Genomic DNA, 14,959 nt, shown 5'->3' on the forward strand with positions numbered 1-14,959 from the left:
TTACACTTTCATCAGGCCTTTAAAATACTTTCATGGACTCTTGCAATAATATGTTGTCAGTGGTTGAGATAGTTGCTGTAGGCATCTAAAAATGCTCATAATCGGGTGAAACCTGATAGAAATCTCTTTGTGGTGTGTCGATGATGTATGTATGTGCAAAATAAAAACACTACTCCAGGTATGTTTTTGACAAGAATATAACATAACTTTGTTACAAGGTCAAACATTGATGTTGTGTGACAAGGCCTTTAATAATAACTCACTTAAAGAAATAATGGTGTGATGCATTTATTTTTTTGTTGAGTGAAAGAATTTACAGGGTATTTAGTCCATAGCAAAGGTCAATCTGAAGGCTTCAACCAAACTAAATGTGGAGGCATCATGTTTAAGGTTTGTTCTGTGCACTCATTTCTCTCCAGAGCACTTCACCTTGTAACCAGTCACAACAAATGCTGGAATTCAATTCTGTAATAGTCTTTTTCTGAAGTAAACACTTTCTGTGCTTGATGTTCTCCCTCTACATTACTTCATTCTGTTTTTTTTTTCAATGTGTCTCTCTTAGAAAATCAAGAGCTGCAGCAGTTCTGCTCTCTGACTCCTGTTTCCAGCTTCACTCCATCCAGCTTCTGCTCGGAGAGGGAGGAGATGGTTCTGGCTCTTCAGCAGCGGTGAACTCTGGTGCTCGTCCAGCAGTTGGGTCTTTGGGGCTGTCTGTGGTCCCCCCAGTTTCATCAGCCCCTGGGGCCACTGGCACTTCAGAGCGCAAACACTTCTCCCTGCATGCATGTGAGTTGATCAGAATGACAGACATGTGGGACACTGGTGGTAGACTTTTTCCAGCGGAGAAAACTATAGAAGGTAAACCTAATCGGAAAATTTAGTCAAAAATTGTCATGAATATACATAAAATTTCATGAATTCTTTATTAAGTAAATGCTGTCCATTGGTATGCTTAATTTTACCAAGATATTTCTGGTTCTGTTGATGAAGGAATATTAGTCAATTGTGAAAATGAAAGTTGTAACTTACAAACTAATAACTACAACTTTTATTAACTCAAAGGAAATTCCACCCAAAGGCTGATACTTCTGTCAAAACATGTTACTGATGTTGTCGGTGATTGTTACATTTTATGAGGAATGTTATGCAACTTTAAACAAAGTAAAAAAAAATGAGTAATCATGCATCCGCGCCATCAGCCAGTAATAAACGCATTACCCTTTGATTACTCTCCTGTTTTCAGTCAGTGTCGCCACAGCAGATCATCTGCATGTTGATTTGATGCACGTTTTATGCCACATGCAGTCCCTGACACAACTCTACAAGGTCTGTTAGAAAAGTATCCGACCTTTTAATTTTTTTCAAAAACCATATGAATTTGAATCACGTGTGATTGCATCAGCCAAGCTTGAACCTTCGTGCGCATGCGTGAGTTTTTTCACGCCTGTCGGTTGCGTCATTCGCCTGTGCGCAGGCTTTGAGTGAGGTGTGGTCCACCCCTGTCATCTATTTTTTATTGCGAATAAATGTCTGAACGATTTGGAGCTTTGCTGCAGCAATTTTTTTCCAGAAACTGTGAGAGACCTCCAGGTGGACACCGTTCGGAAAATTAATATGGCTTTCAGGGACGATTTTATGGGGATTACACAGATTAAGGAGTGATCCAGACGGTTTAAAGACCGCCCACAACTGCTGAGAGCGCGGTGTGCTCCCAGCCCCCATCGACAGGCTGACACCCCGCTGGAACAACCAGATCATTTCCAACGTGAAGGCTTTGTTGATCCGGGACCTCGTTTGACTTTCACAAAAAGGCTGATGATGTGGACATCAGCACTTTTTCAGTGATTATCCGATTTTGATTGTGCATGAGCTGGACCTGCCCCAACATGTCCTGGAAGGCTTCATCACGGCGTTGCTTTGCACCATGCAGCCCCACCGCGTCGCGCAGAATTCCTCCGCAAGTCTGTCTCAGTGTGCCGAAAAAATGCTGATGTCCACTCTTTTCACAATTCCTGTGCTAGTCAGACGACCGGATCAAGACAGCGTCCAGTTTAGAAATGAACAGCACATTCCACTGCTACAGGAGTTTTTGTCATGGAAAGAGGAGCGGCTCCACCGCGCGTCGTGGTGGAGCTGCATGGCGCAAAGCAACGTTGTGATGAAGCCTCACAGGACATGTTGGGGCAGGTCCAGCTCATGCACAATCAAAATCGGATAATCACACGACTGAAAAGCAACCGGAATCCATCTGAAATCCACCTTTAAGCCGTCCTATGAGACCAACACCGAGGTGGTTTTGTCCCGCGTAATGAACGGCTCCGTGGCGCGTCCCTCCGCTTTTCTTTCCATGAAAAAAACTCCTGTAACGGTGGAATGTACCGAAAAAGTGCTGATGTCCACATCTTCAGCCTTTTTGTGAAAGTCAGACGAGGTCCCGGATCAACAAAGCCTTCACGTTGGAAATGATCTGGTTGTTCCAGCGGGGTGTCAACCTGTTGATGGGGGCGCGCCGCGCTCTCGGCAGTTGTGGACGGTCTTTAAACCATCTGGATTACTCCTTAATCTGTGTAATCCCCATAAAATCGTCCCTGAAAGCCATATTAATTTTCCGAACAGTGTCCACCTGGAGGTCTCTCACAGTTTCTGAAAAAGTTCTGATGGAAAAAAAGCCCAAATCATTCCGCCATTTCCTGACAATGAAAATCCGCCGAGGGGGTGGACCACTCCTCACTCAAAGCCTGCTCACAGGCGAATGACGCAACCGACAGGCGTGAAAAAACTCACGCATGCGCACGATGGTTCAAGCTTGGCTGATGCAATCACATGTGATTCAAATCCATATGGTTTTTAAAAAAATAAAAAGGTCGGATACTTTTCTAACAGACCTCGTATATTAGATGGAGAATAGATAGGAGTGGGTTTTGAAGTGGGAACCTTCCACAGTGAAAGTAATTGCACTTAACCACTTCAACACCACCCTTTGCCTTCACCATTAGTCCGTAATAATGTACATTATATAATGAATTTATTTTTATGAAATTCTTCTGTGGTCCAGGCTGCACCCGTTCACCAAGTATCATGACAACTAGTTGAGTAGTTTTCGAGTAATCCTACGATCAGGCAACATTATAGATTCAAAAACATTACCTTCTCGGCAGGGGCAGTAATAATGAAGTACATCAAAAGATTTGTGCAAGCTTAGTACTTAAAGCTGAAATCCTGTCTTGGAAACTGGACCATGGTTGAGGTTTTGGTGCTCAGATGAGCCACATTTCTGAACAACTGCTTCTGTAGTCAGTTCAAGTTTCATGTCCTCCAGGCATCTCCAGAAACTACAAAAGGCTTCTCCTGAAGGAAGAGCTGAAGGTCCTGTGGTTTGGGGCCAGTTCACCCTCGTTATTGTATCTGGTCACATGACTTAATATATTTCCAGAGATGCAGAGAGCTGCTGTGCATTCTTTCAGGCTGCTTGATCTTGACTCAGGGAACTATGAATAGAAAATTTTTTGACACACCGTTGGAGGCAAACTGACAGACTGATGTAGAAGGCCACAGAGCGAGTGTAAATACTGAAAGATGGCAGTGTAGAGAAATGTTTTGACAGGGTAGAAAAACAAGGACACATTTGGCAGCCAAGTTTTATGATATGTAAAAATATGCAGACATATTGTACAGTATGTGAGGAGACATAGAGTGAGCTGGGCCTGTCACTCTCCAGACACACTAATTGGATTATCTGTTGGGAAGCATTATCATTATCAGTGTTGCATTATCAGTATTAAATATTTAGAATGGATTTTCTTCGAAGAGACGTTTAATTGGCATCGTCAGTGGAAATATGGATATGGTCATTTTGTGTCTTTCTTTGTCTTTCACTGCCCATGTCTGATATCTTCTACAGGCTGTTTGAGAGAATGTTTCATTCATTGTGTTAATGCTGTCATGATTGTGTTAGTTCTACGTTAGCGTTTCAGGCATATCTTAGGGCTAAATGCCTTCAAGTTGGGCCGTCCCTGCAGGGTATGGCCTGGCCACCACAGCATCCATCTTCAGTTGCTATGGGAACACAAGCTGTTTCTATGACCACCGTGTGAACCATCATCTGTAGGATTTGTGTGCTGTGTGTTTGTGTCGGTTCATTTGATTGTCAGGACCAGACTGGACTGATCTTTAATGCTTATTTATTAATATTCATTCATGCAAATTATTAGTGGAATTGGTTTAATGTCATTTTAGCCTTAGTCATGGCTGCTCCTAACATAGCTTAATCTCGAGTTATGGTTCAGCTCGGACCAGGATCTTTGAGCAGCATGTTTAACATAAACATAGGGGATCAAGCAGAGATGGCCTCTACCTCCAAGCGGTGGTGATTTCATCCAGTGCATTACTGAATCTCCAAAACAATAAAAATAATAGGAACATTTATCTTACAGGGTTTGGTATCTAGTGACATGTCATGAAGGACCGTAAATGCCTCTTGAAAAAGGGGGGATACATAACTTGCACCACAGTATAAGCTACACTTATTTTCTGTATGTGTAACTCGCTTTTAATACAGTGTTTCCCTGGGAGAGAGTTTAACAATGGACATTAGCTGAGTTTAACACGTGCACTCCACATCTTGTGCTGTTACTTAACATAAGGGCTTTTAAATGACAAATATAGACAAGTTGGACAAATAAAATAATAAATCATGCAGGATTGTTTTTATACCGTGTACACAATGCAGTAAAACTACACGCTCAAAAAGAGCACAGAAAAAAATGCTGATTGCAGCTGCAACTCCTCGCTCTTCCCTCACAAATGTGTTTAAATAAAATCCATAAAAGTCCTGCTCACAGACTGATTGCCAGAGACAGGACATGTCCACATCCAGTAAAAAGTCCAGATAGCTCCAGTCCACTCATGGACGATTCGTTCGTGCGCGCACATGTGAACAATTAAAAGAAAAAAAATACTGTCTGGCTGCAAGCAGTTAGTTCTCCCCTCAAACTCTCTCATCACTGTGTTTAAAAAAAGGACATAAGTCCTGCTCACAGACTGATTGCCAGAGGCAGGACATGTCCACATCAAGTATAACTCCAGACATCTCCACATTTGCTCATGGATGGTGCGTTTGCGCGCACGCGCATCTCACGGTCAAAGGAGGAAAGGTAAACTATAACAGAACTCAGAGCGTAGACCTGCAGCTCAGCACAAGAACAAATATATAAACTAGAAGAGAAGTCAGAGTGCACAGTCTGGCTGCAGCCAAACTGTGCACTTTGATTTCTCTGTGCAGAGAACCTGCAGGCTGCGTTCTCACCTCCTCTCTGCCCCTGCTGCGCGCACCTGACGCAGACATTCCAGTGTCATCATGACGCCACAGGAAGCAACTCGGAAGTGGGCCCGGTGTGAAAGGGGCTTAACTCACAGCATTGGAAACACGACAATAAAACACAAGTCCATTTGAGTCAAGTCCATCAGCGCTTTAATTTTGGGTTTTTGTGCATTGTTGTAGTGCACATTTATAAGTGGAGTTTCCTTTGTTTATTCCATCATTACAATTCTAACAGTATTATTATTATTATTATTATTATTATTATTATTATTATTATTATTAATAATAAACAATGCCTTTTTGGTGTATCAGTCGCATTGATGTAAAAATCACTAGTAAAAAAAATCACTGGTAAAAATCACTGGTTGTGCTGTTCAAACAGGATTTTAGACAAGATTATGTGACTTTTTTATTATTAATATAGACTTTCTTTCATTGGAAAAAATACATTGTGGCTTTGAGTGGATTTACAGGAATTTACACAAGAATGTGGCTTTTTTACTATAAGGTATGTTATTGATATTTTACCATGATTTTCAAAAATACTCTCCAAGCTTTAGCTGTGGTTTTTGAAATGCTTTAATAGTCTTTTCAGTCTTCATGAATTTCATGTCGTTTAATTGTTCTGAGTTAATGCATTAAATGGTTTACAGTTAAAAGGAAAATCATTGCAAGTCCTACTTCCACATCGTACTCTATTTCAACATGACCATTGACATTTCAAACAAACGGCTTAATCTAGGATCATTTAAATATGCACTTCTTTTGAGATTTTTTTTCTTCCACGAGATGCTGAAAATGTATCATTATAGACATAATTAATTTAGTTTCTGCAGGGGGAGCATTATTAGGCAAGCAGCACTCAAAAGTTGCAAATCAAAGATGGGATGGTTGTAAGGGTATAGAAAAGGGTCATGGATAATAATAATAATAATTTATTAATTTATATAGCGCCAAATCACGACTAATCACCTCAAGGCGCTTCACAAACATCACTTAAAAGCAGAATAAAATGAAATAAGATTAAAACACAATAAAAAAATTAAACATAAATAGGTAAAAGAAGTAAAATAAATAAAAGGAATTAAAAAAAAGACACACAATCATATAAAATACTAATGATAAAACAGGGAGAGCAAGTGTGTCTTCAGCCTGGCTTTAAAAGTCTCCACAGAGTCCGACTGCCGTATTTGCTCAGGCAGATTCATTCCACACAGCTGGGGCACGGTGATAGAATGCTTTGTAACCCGCTGGCTTTTTCTTCACCCTAGGGACACACAATAGTCCTGCACCCTGTGAATGCAGAGCCCTTGCTGGCACATAGGACTCAACCAGGCCGGCCAGATAGGGGGTGCCAGTCCGTGAACAATTTTATAGGCCAATTGTAATACTTTAAAATCCGATCTCAAAGAGACCGGAAGCCAGTGAAGGTATGCCAAATATGGTCAAACCTTCTGCTTCTTGTCAGAAGTCTGGCAGCAGCATTTTGAACCAGTTGAAGACCCCTGATGCTGGACTGTGGTAAACCAGAAAACAAAGCATTACAATAGTCCAATCTAGAAGAAACAAAAGCATGAATCAGAGTCTCAGCATCAGCCATAGACAAGATGGATGCATGGATATGCATATAAATCAATTTCTGAAACAAAACAGATTATTGCTTTAGTGAGTGATGCAACAACAGTTACTAATTGTCTCTGTGAAGAGATGTGGAAGGAAATACATGCCAAATTTTTCAGCAAATGCTTCCATTTTTATTTGTCACTACTTAATAATGTAAGACAGAAAAACAGCAAATGCACACATGCCTGGACAGTCAGCTTGACCAAACAAGTACCAACACCAGCAGATCAAACCATAAAGAGGTTTTAGGATATGCTGGAGGGAAGGTGTCAAGGTGGCTTAATGGTTAGCAGTGTTTTGTCACAGCAAGAAGGTCCTGATGATTGCTTTGAATGTTCTCCCCGTGTTCACGTGGGTTTGCTCTGGGTGCTCCAGCTTCCTCCCACTTCAAAAGATTTGGGTTTGGTGAAGTTTAATTGCCTGTCCAAGGTGAAGCCTGCCTCTCGCAGAGTGACCTCTGGGATTGGCTGAGCTCCCCGTGACCCTTAATTCGAATAAGTGTGGATAGAAAACCAATGAATACTGGAGGGATAAAATCTTGTCACCAGAAACCAATGATTTGATCTTGGGGATTACGCAGATGTGGATTTTAGAGCTTTGTACAAAGCATTCGAAACATTACTCATCAGTAGTGGAAAAATACCCTTGACTTGAATGTTAATACCACTTGATTCCTCTTGGTGGCACTATTGAATAGCTGAAAACACACTGAAGAGTAGTTGTTGTTGTGTGTTGTGCATTCCAGTATGGGAGAATGCAGTGATCTCATGATGTCATTCCTGCACATGCCACCAACAGAATGGCCGAGCGCACCATTGTTGTTAGCATTTGAATTGTAACACCGCTGGCAGTTTTTGTAACTGATGAAATTATGTTCCAACCTATGTGACTGCGTTAGAAATTAATTATATGAAAGGAAAACATACCTTCAACAAAGTGATCACTGATCTATAAATCATTCCCTCGTTCCCCACTGTCCATTTCAGTGTTGATCGCCAAAATGTGTGCGTTGATGAGTAAACACTGTTGATTATCGTAGCAGGATATCCCGGAAGTGACGTTGCATGGAATTCTCCTGCAGCTACTGTAATTGCTCTCACATGGCACATGTTTTTGCAGATTCTTAATGCTTTTGTTTACCTCCATATTTTTTGGTTCTCCCCACTGTCTGTTCTACTCTCACACTGTTTTAGTCTGTTTCTCCTTCTTTCTCCTTTTATTGTGTGTAGAAGAAGTGGTCTTTCTCTTCAGAAGTACATGGCATCTTTCCAAGAAGCCATTATCACAGCGCAGACTTCAGTGCTACCACTCCTGCACTGAAAGAGGATCTGCGTGATTGCAGGAAAAGGGAGGGGGGGAATGGAGTGAAAAAATGGAAAGGCCAATCGAAAGCCATCAACTGAGAGGCTGAATGTTAGTGGAAAAGGCAGCGGATAAATAGAACACATGGAGAAATATAAAAGAAAGTGTGAGAGCAAGAGCAGAGAAAGAGATTTAGTTTGTTACTTAAGCTGACTTTGGTGATGGAATATTTCAGGCAACTTGATTTTTGACTTATTGGGAAATATGGTTAAAACCTAGAAAAAGAGAACCAGATATTGTCCTACTAATTTGACTTGCATCATACTATAGATACAGTTGAGCAGAAGCATGAGCGTCTTTGCAGATTGTGTTGATTTTCGCTCAGCATTAAACCTTAAACAGGCTGCATTGTGGGTCATCCTGAGAATTCAAGCAATCTGCAATAAAAATACACAGCTTCTGGTCTTCCCAAACAAGTAAGAATCAAGACTGAGTCTGCTTCACTTCTGATGTAATCAGGTGTACACAAAAAAAAGATTGGCTTCTTGGTCCTGCTGAAATGACTGTGGTAAAAAATAAGGGGATAAATAAAGAGAAATAAAAGCCTGATTCTATAAATTATGTGGGTGCGTTAGATTTGACACTATGGCCGTGTAGCATGTTTTTCCAAGCATGTTCCAAGGTTCCTGTATATTCGTTTTGTGAATTATTCTGTAATTTATGTCTGTAGCATGGCCCAAGCAGAGGGTCACCCCTTTGAGTCTGGTCTGTTTGAGGTTTCTTCCTCAGAGGGAGTTTTTCCTTACCACTGCTGCTCTGGGAGTTAGTAAGGTTAGACCTTACTTGTGTGAAGCGCCTTGAAAATAAATAAATCCTTGAAAATCCTTGAAAGCCCTGAAAATAAATCGAAAATTGAAATTGAACTTGTTCCCAGTGATTGAACAGGGGCAAGGAAACACCCACGTTACACATGGCCAGAGCAAATAAATGGTTCACTTCAAGGGTTGAGGATGGATAGAGGGTCTCCCTTGGTGATTGCCAGTCTGGTCTCAAAGCAGTTCTGGTGTGTGATACTTCAAATTCTGACTCTCTTCTGTAAAAACAGTTTATAGAATTTCCATATGTGGTTATGGACCAGATACCTCAGTGGATCAGGAGATGGAGTACCAATATTTAGACCTGGGTTTCATTCCCAGTAACACTACCTGTCTGTGTCCTAGGGTAAGACACTTCACCTGCATTGTCTTTGTCCACCCAGTTGTAAATTGTTACTGGATTTGGCTGGGGAAGTAACGTGCTTCAGACTGGTATCCCATCGAATGAGAGTCACTCGATGTTTATCCACTTCAGAATCCAGAGATGAGCTATGCACCAACAGTTCTCAGAGCTTAGGTTCTTCTTACGTCTTCTTGTAGTGCTAAGGGTGATTGGCAGGGGGCGGACATGGGTAAGCACTGGTTAAAGGACAACATAAAATCAACAGAAGGCATTAGTGATGAAAGTGAAAAATCTGCAGAGACATTTACAACTGGGTGAACTTGGGAAATGCAGATGAAGAGTCTTGTACAAGGACACAGGTAGCATGAATGGGAATCAAACTCTGGTCCCCATATTTGTAGCCCAGCTCCTTAACCACTGAGCTACCTACTCTACTGCAGAAACAACGAGGAGAAGGAAATGAACAGGTGTTGTGAATGAAAGTCAAAAGAATGTAAAGAAACAAGCTGGAAAGAATATTTGCATGAAGAATAGAAATAGTATGCATGAGTTTTAACACCACATGAAACGCTGACCATTCATACGCTGCAAAGTCATACAAGACATTTGTTAAATGAAAATGTACGTCTACTCGCCAGTAATTTCATTTCATTTCATTTCCATTTATTTGTACAAGGACAGCATACAATTACATTATGCTCATCAAGCAGAGATGTTTGTACCAGATTGTAGCTGCAACTAACTAATTTCCATCTGTAGTCCTTGAGGGTCAGGGGGGTACACATAGGGCTATTAAATACATCACAAACAAACCTACAAAACATATAATATTAAATTCATTTTTACATCATTCATTTCTAAAATACTGTGCCATATCAAAACGTTTAAAACAACCATTCAGAATTCATCCTTCACTCATAACATGCAGCATCAAAACATCAAAATTGTCAAGACATTCATAAATTCATCTAAACCTCTCAATTACTGTACAATATCAAAACACTTGTAAAAAATATTCACCCTTCATACAGTTCATCTCTCAATTTCTATATAGAATCAGAATACCTATTACACATGTTCAGTGTTACCTTTAGCAGTGCTATATATTTAGTGCCTACATCTCTGGTTTTGAAGAAGCCATGATTTTACCTTTACAGAAAGTGTCTTAAAGTCTGGTTGTGTTTTTATTTCTTCTGATAATATATTCCACTTCTTTGTGGCTCTGTAAGAAAATGTCGATTGTGCAAATGCAGTCTTACATTTGGGAATGGTACACTGCCTCCGAGTGGTTGCTCTTGTTACCCTTGTTGTTGTATCAGAGGACAGGTGAATGAAGTTCTTGAGAGGTGGCGGAGCTTGATTATGAACTATTTTGTATACCATTTGAACCTCATGGAAAAAGATAAAATTTTCAAAGCTGAGCATAGCATATTTGCTCAAAATATGACAATGATGATATTGAATACTTTTTTGATCAAGGATTTAAGAGCCCTTTTATACAGGGACTCCAAAGGTCTTAACGTTGTTAGATTTGCTTGAGCCCAACTTGTTATACAGTAAGTAAAATGAGGTATTATCATTGCATTTAGAAAGCATTTTGCAGTCTCTGTTGTTAATGTATTTCTTATGCTTTTAAAAGTAACTAAATTAAATTTCAAAGTGTTTGAGATCTTTTTTATATGCTTCTTAAAACTGAGAGTTGAATCTAATGTAAGCCCTAAATATTTGAACTCAGTTACATTTTTTATAATTTGATCATTGATAATATTTGGATATACTGTTGTTTTATTCTTAATAGTGAAATACATGGCTGCTGTTTTTTCCAAGTTTAATGTTAGACAGGATTCCTGAAGCCAGGTAGAAACTCTTCCCATGGCTATAGTTAATTTGCTCAAAACCTCAGTCATATTTGTTCCGTGTGTGTATATTATTGTATCATCTGCGTACATTTGTATGCTCACATTGTCACATACTGAAGGTAAATCATCTATATATAAAGAAAATAATGCCGGCCCAAAATTGACCCTTGTGGTAAACCTATATTGCACAGTTTTATCTCAGATACTACATTATTAATTCTGACACATTGATTTCGCCCTGATAAATAAGATTTTAACTAACTTATTGTGTTTTCTGATAGTTTGAATCTTTGTAATTTTGAATAGAGAAGTTCATGATTTACGGTATCAAACGCTCTGCATAAGTCTAAGAAAATTGCTCCAACAACTCCTCCTTTGTCTAAATTTGATTTTATGTTTTCCAAGAGATAGCTACAGGCTGTATCTGTAGAATGGTACTTTCTAAAACCAAACTGCATAGGATGTAACAACGCATTTGATTCTAGATGGTCAATTATTTGCCTGGACACTACCTTTTCTATGATTTTGGAAAATATTGGAAGAATGCTAATCGGTCTATAATTTTCCATTTCTTGTTTATTACCATATTTGTGTATAGGAATTATTGCTGCAATTTTTATTTTATCTGGAAAAGAATTTTGTTCAATTGAAAGATTCGTTAACCTTGTTAGTGGTTTGATTAAGTATTCATATTTTTTTTTAATGAGCGCAGAGTCTATTCCATAGATGTCTTTGCTTTTTGAATTTGTCAGAGAAACCAAACTTTTTTTTATCTTAAATTCATTAGTTAAGCATAGGTTCAATTTTGGGTTATCTGTTATTAGTCTTTATTTGGGATACACTGGAGTGAATTTTTGGCTAAGTTCATATATAGAATTGATAAAATATGTGTTAAAATTATTTGCAATACTTACGCTATCATTAAAAATTTCATTACAACATTTCATTTGTGTAATTTCACATTTTTGATGATCCTTGCCCATCAATTTATTGAGTGTTTCCCATAAGGCTTTATTATTGCCTTTTGCTTCTTTTATTTTATTTAGAAAAAAATTTGCTTTAGCTTTCCTGAGTTCTGATGTTACTTTGTTCCTCATCCCTTTAATACTGTGATCTGTATTCCGGCCTGATTTTTAAAAAAAATTTTAACGCCATATCTCTAATTTTCATCATTTGCCTCAAGGTCTCATTTAGCCAGGGTATATTTTGCTTTTTATCTTTTATTGGTACTGTCTTCCTGTATCTAGACAATATGTCTTGGATTGTACTTATTATTTGATTTGCCACGTCTTCACAATCGGGTCCTACAATTTTTCCATCCCAGTTAATCAGCCCAAGATCATTTTCCAAAGGTTCTAAGTTTCTTTTTGGAATAATATCTACACATTTTACCTTTATTTCTCTATTTTGATTTTTAGTCCTAAATCAGGATAATTTACGTGCAACTAATGTAAGATTGTGGTCAGACATTCCAGTTATTAAATTGTATGTTTTAGAGATACGGTCTACTTTATTACTAAGAATTAAATCCAGTAACGTTTGTGATTTATTGGTGATTCGGGTAGGCTTAACTGTGACAGTTGATATTTAATGCACATGTCACTCAATTTCTTTCTTGGTTTTTTTGTCCATCCAATTTAAGTTGAAATCCCCCAAAAGGATCATTTCTTTTGCACTATAAATTTTTAACAATTGACCCAGGTCATCATAGAAATCTTCCTTAGCGGACAGTGGTCTGTAGAGGACAAATACAAGAAAAGACATTTCAGGTGATAATGTAGATTTTACACCAATACACTCTAAATTGTTGTTGGGTAAGTCCAGTTGTTCACATTGCAAATATTCTTTGACATATATCATAACCCCTCCACCTTTGCAATTTAATCTGTCGTTTCTATATATTTTGTATCCAGGTACTATTATGTGACTTAAGGGGGAGTGAGGTTTTAACCAGGTCTCCAAGAGACACAGATAGTCTAAATTTGAGTCCGACAGAAGATGTTGAAGCTGTTCCGCTTTTGAAAATATGCTTCTAATATTTATGTGCCCCCTTTGGTTTTAACTTTCGATCCCATAAAACCCTGGCATGATTAACAGTTTGAAATAACTTTGTTGCTTTCTGTTTTGTAGTCGCTATATGCATATTTTTAACGTCCTGATTTATTTTCTTACTGATGTGAATCGGTGTATGCAATCCACTATTGACGGTGGGATGTTCATCGTCAGCCGCTGGTGGTGTTAGCTCCCCTGCTAGCACAGCTGAAGTTGAAGGCCTCGCGGCTACTACTAATTGTGTGCCAAGCATACATTTCATAGTAAAACGTGGCTGCCAAAAAAAATTGCTCACCCCAAGATTTATTGCAGGCACATTGCATCAGGTCCCATTTAATTGTTACAAACAAACTGAGCTATTATTAGTACAAAGCCCCATCAAAATGCATGAAAGATGAGCAGCTGTTGGCTTTACTTACTGCCCAACACACAGTCTAGAAGACAGTAATACAGAAAGAAGGTGTGACTTGTACTCTGGAAAATATGGTGAACTCCAAGCCAAATAAAAGACAAATATTTTATATTCCTCCTTTATGGTAAGTATTTTAGTTTTGTTTTCATTACTTTATTACAAAAACCTTTGTGACATTTAGAATTCATTGAGTATTTTGATGTGTTATACCCACTTTAGAGGTTGAGGTGATTACACTACAGGAATCTTCCCGTTTATCCATCTGTTTGTCCCTCTGTCCAGGACTTTTGTAAGTGCAGCGTTTTTTAAATCAGCTTAATGATTTCAATAAGCTGATGCTTTCAGAACTGCCTTAATTCTTCATGGCACAGGTTCAGTGAGATATTGGAAACATTCCTCAGAGATGTTGGTCCATATTGACATGATGGCATCACGCAGTCACCTATTCAACCAGTCTGCCTATTCTCCTCTGACTTGTAACATCAACAAGGCATTTTTATCCACACAACTGCCGCTCACTGCATATCTTCTCTTTTTTCTGACCATTCTCTGTAAACCCTAGAGATGGTTGTGTGTGAAAATCCCAGTAGATCAGCAATTTCTGAAATACTCAGACCAGCCTGTCTGGCACCAACAACCATGCCATGTTCAAAGTTACTTAAATCCCCTTTCTTCCCCGTTCTGATGCTCGATTTGAACTTCAGCAAGTTGACTTCACCATGTCTACTTGCCTAAATGCACTGAGTTGCTGCCATGTGATTGACTGGTTAGCTGTTATTATAAGCAATTGAACAGGTGTACCTAATAAAGTGGTCAGTGAGTGTATGTCTATTACGTGTATGACCACAACTCTTGAGCTTTTTTGTACAACACAGATTTGCTATCTGAATGAATGAATGAATGAATGGATTTATTCGGCACACACACAAATCCGAAAGAACAGAAACATACCAATAATATGAATGTTATATAAACAAGCCTGTGAGTCTGAAAGGGTGTGGGCAGAAGAAAAGCTTATCAACGCCCACCCCTGCTAGAATGAGTCCAACAATTATAACAGTCATAACAACATATACACAAATTCACAACACACTACATATCAACACAGACATACACTTCAATATTCAATTACATTTCAATTCATGTATAAGTATGTTATGTATAAAGCACCAA

General features: G+C 38.9%; 1 protein-coding gene across 3 annotated transcripts in view; it reads left to right on the plus strand.

Annotated features, from left to right (window-relative positions):
- Positions 1-14,959, plus strand: part of LOC117506386 (E3 ubiquitin-protein ligase RNF123) — a 382,695-nt gene that overhangs the window by 309,614 nt on the left and 58,122 nt on the right. For all 3 annotated transcript variants that reach the window (XM_034165893.1, XM_034165894.1, XM_034165895.1), the window contains one exon: positions 563-786. In XM_034165893.1, coding sequence (XP_034021784.1) covers positions 563-786 — 224 coding nt within the window. The remainder of the gene's footprint in view (positions 1-562; positions 787-14,959) is intronic.

The sequence above is a fragment of the Thalassophryne amazonica genome, chromosome 3, assembly GCF_902500255.1.
Source record: "Thalassophryne amazonica chromosome 3, fThaAma1.1, whole genome shotgun sequence".
NCBI classification, from domain to species: Eukaryota; Metazoa; Chordata; class Actinopteri; order Batrachoidiformes; family Batrachoididae; genus Thalassophryne; species Thalassophryne amazonica.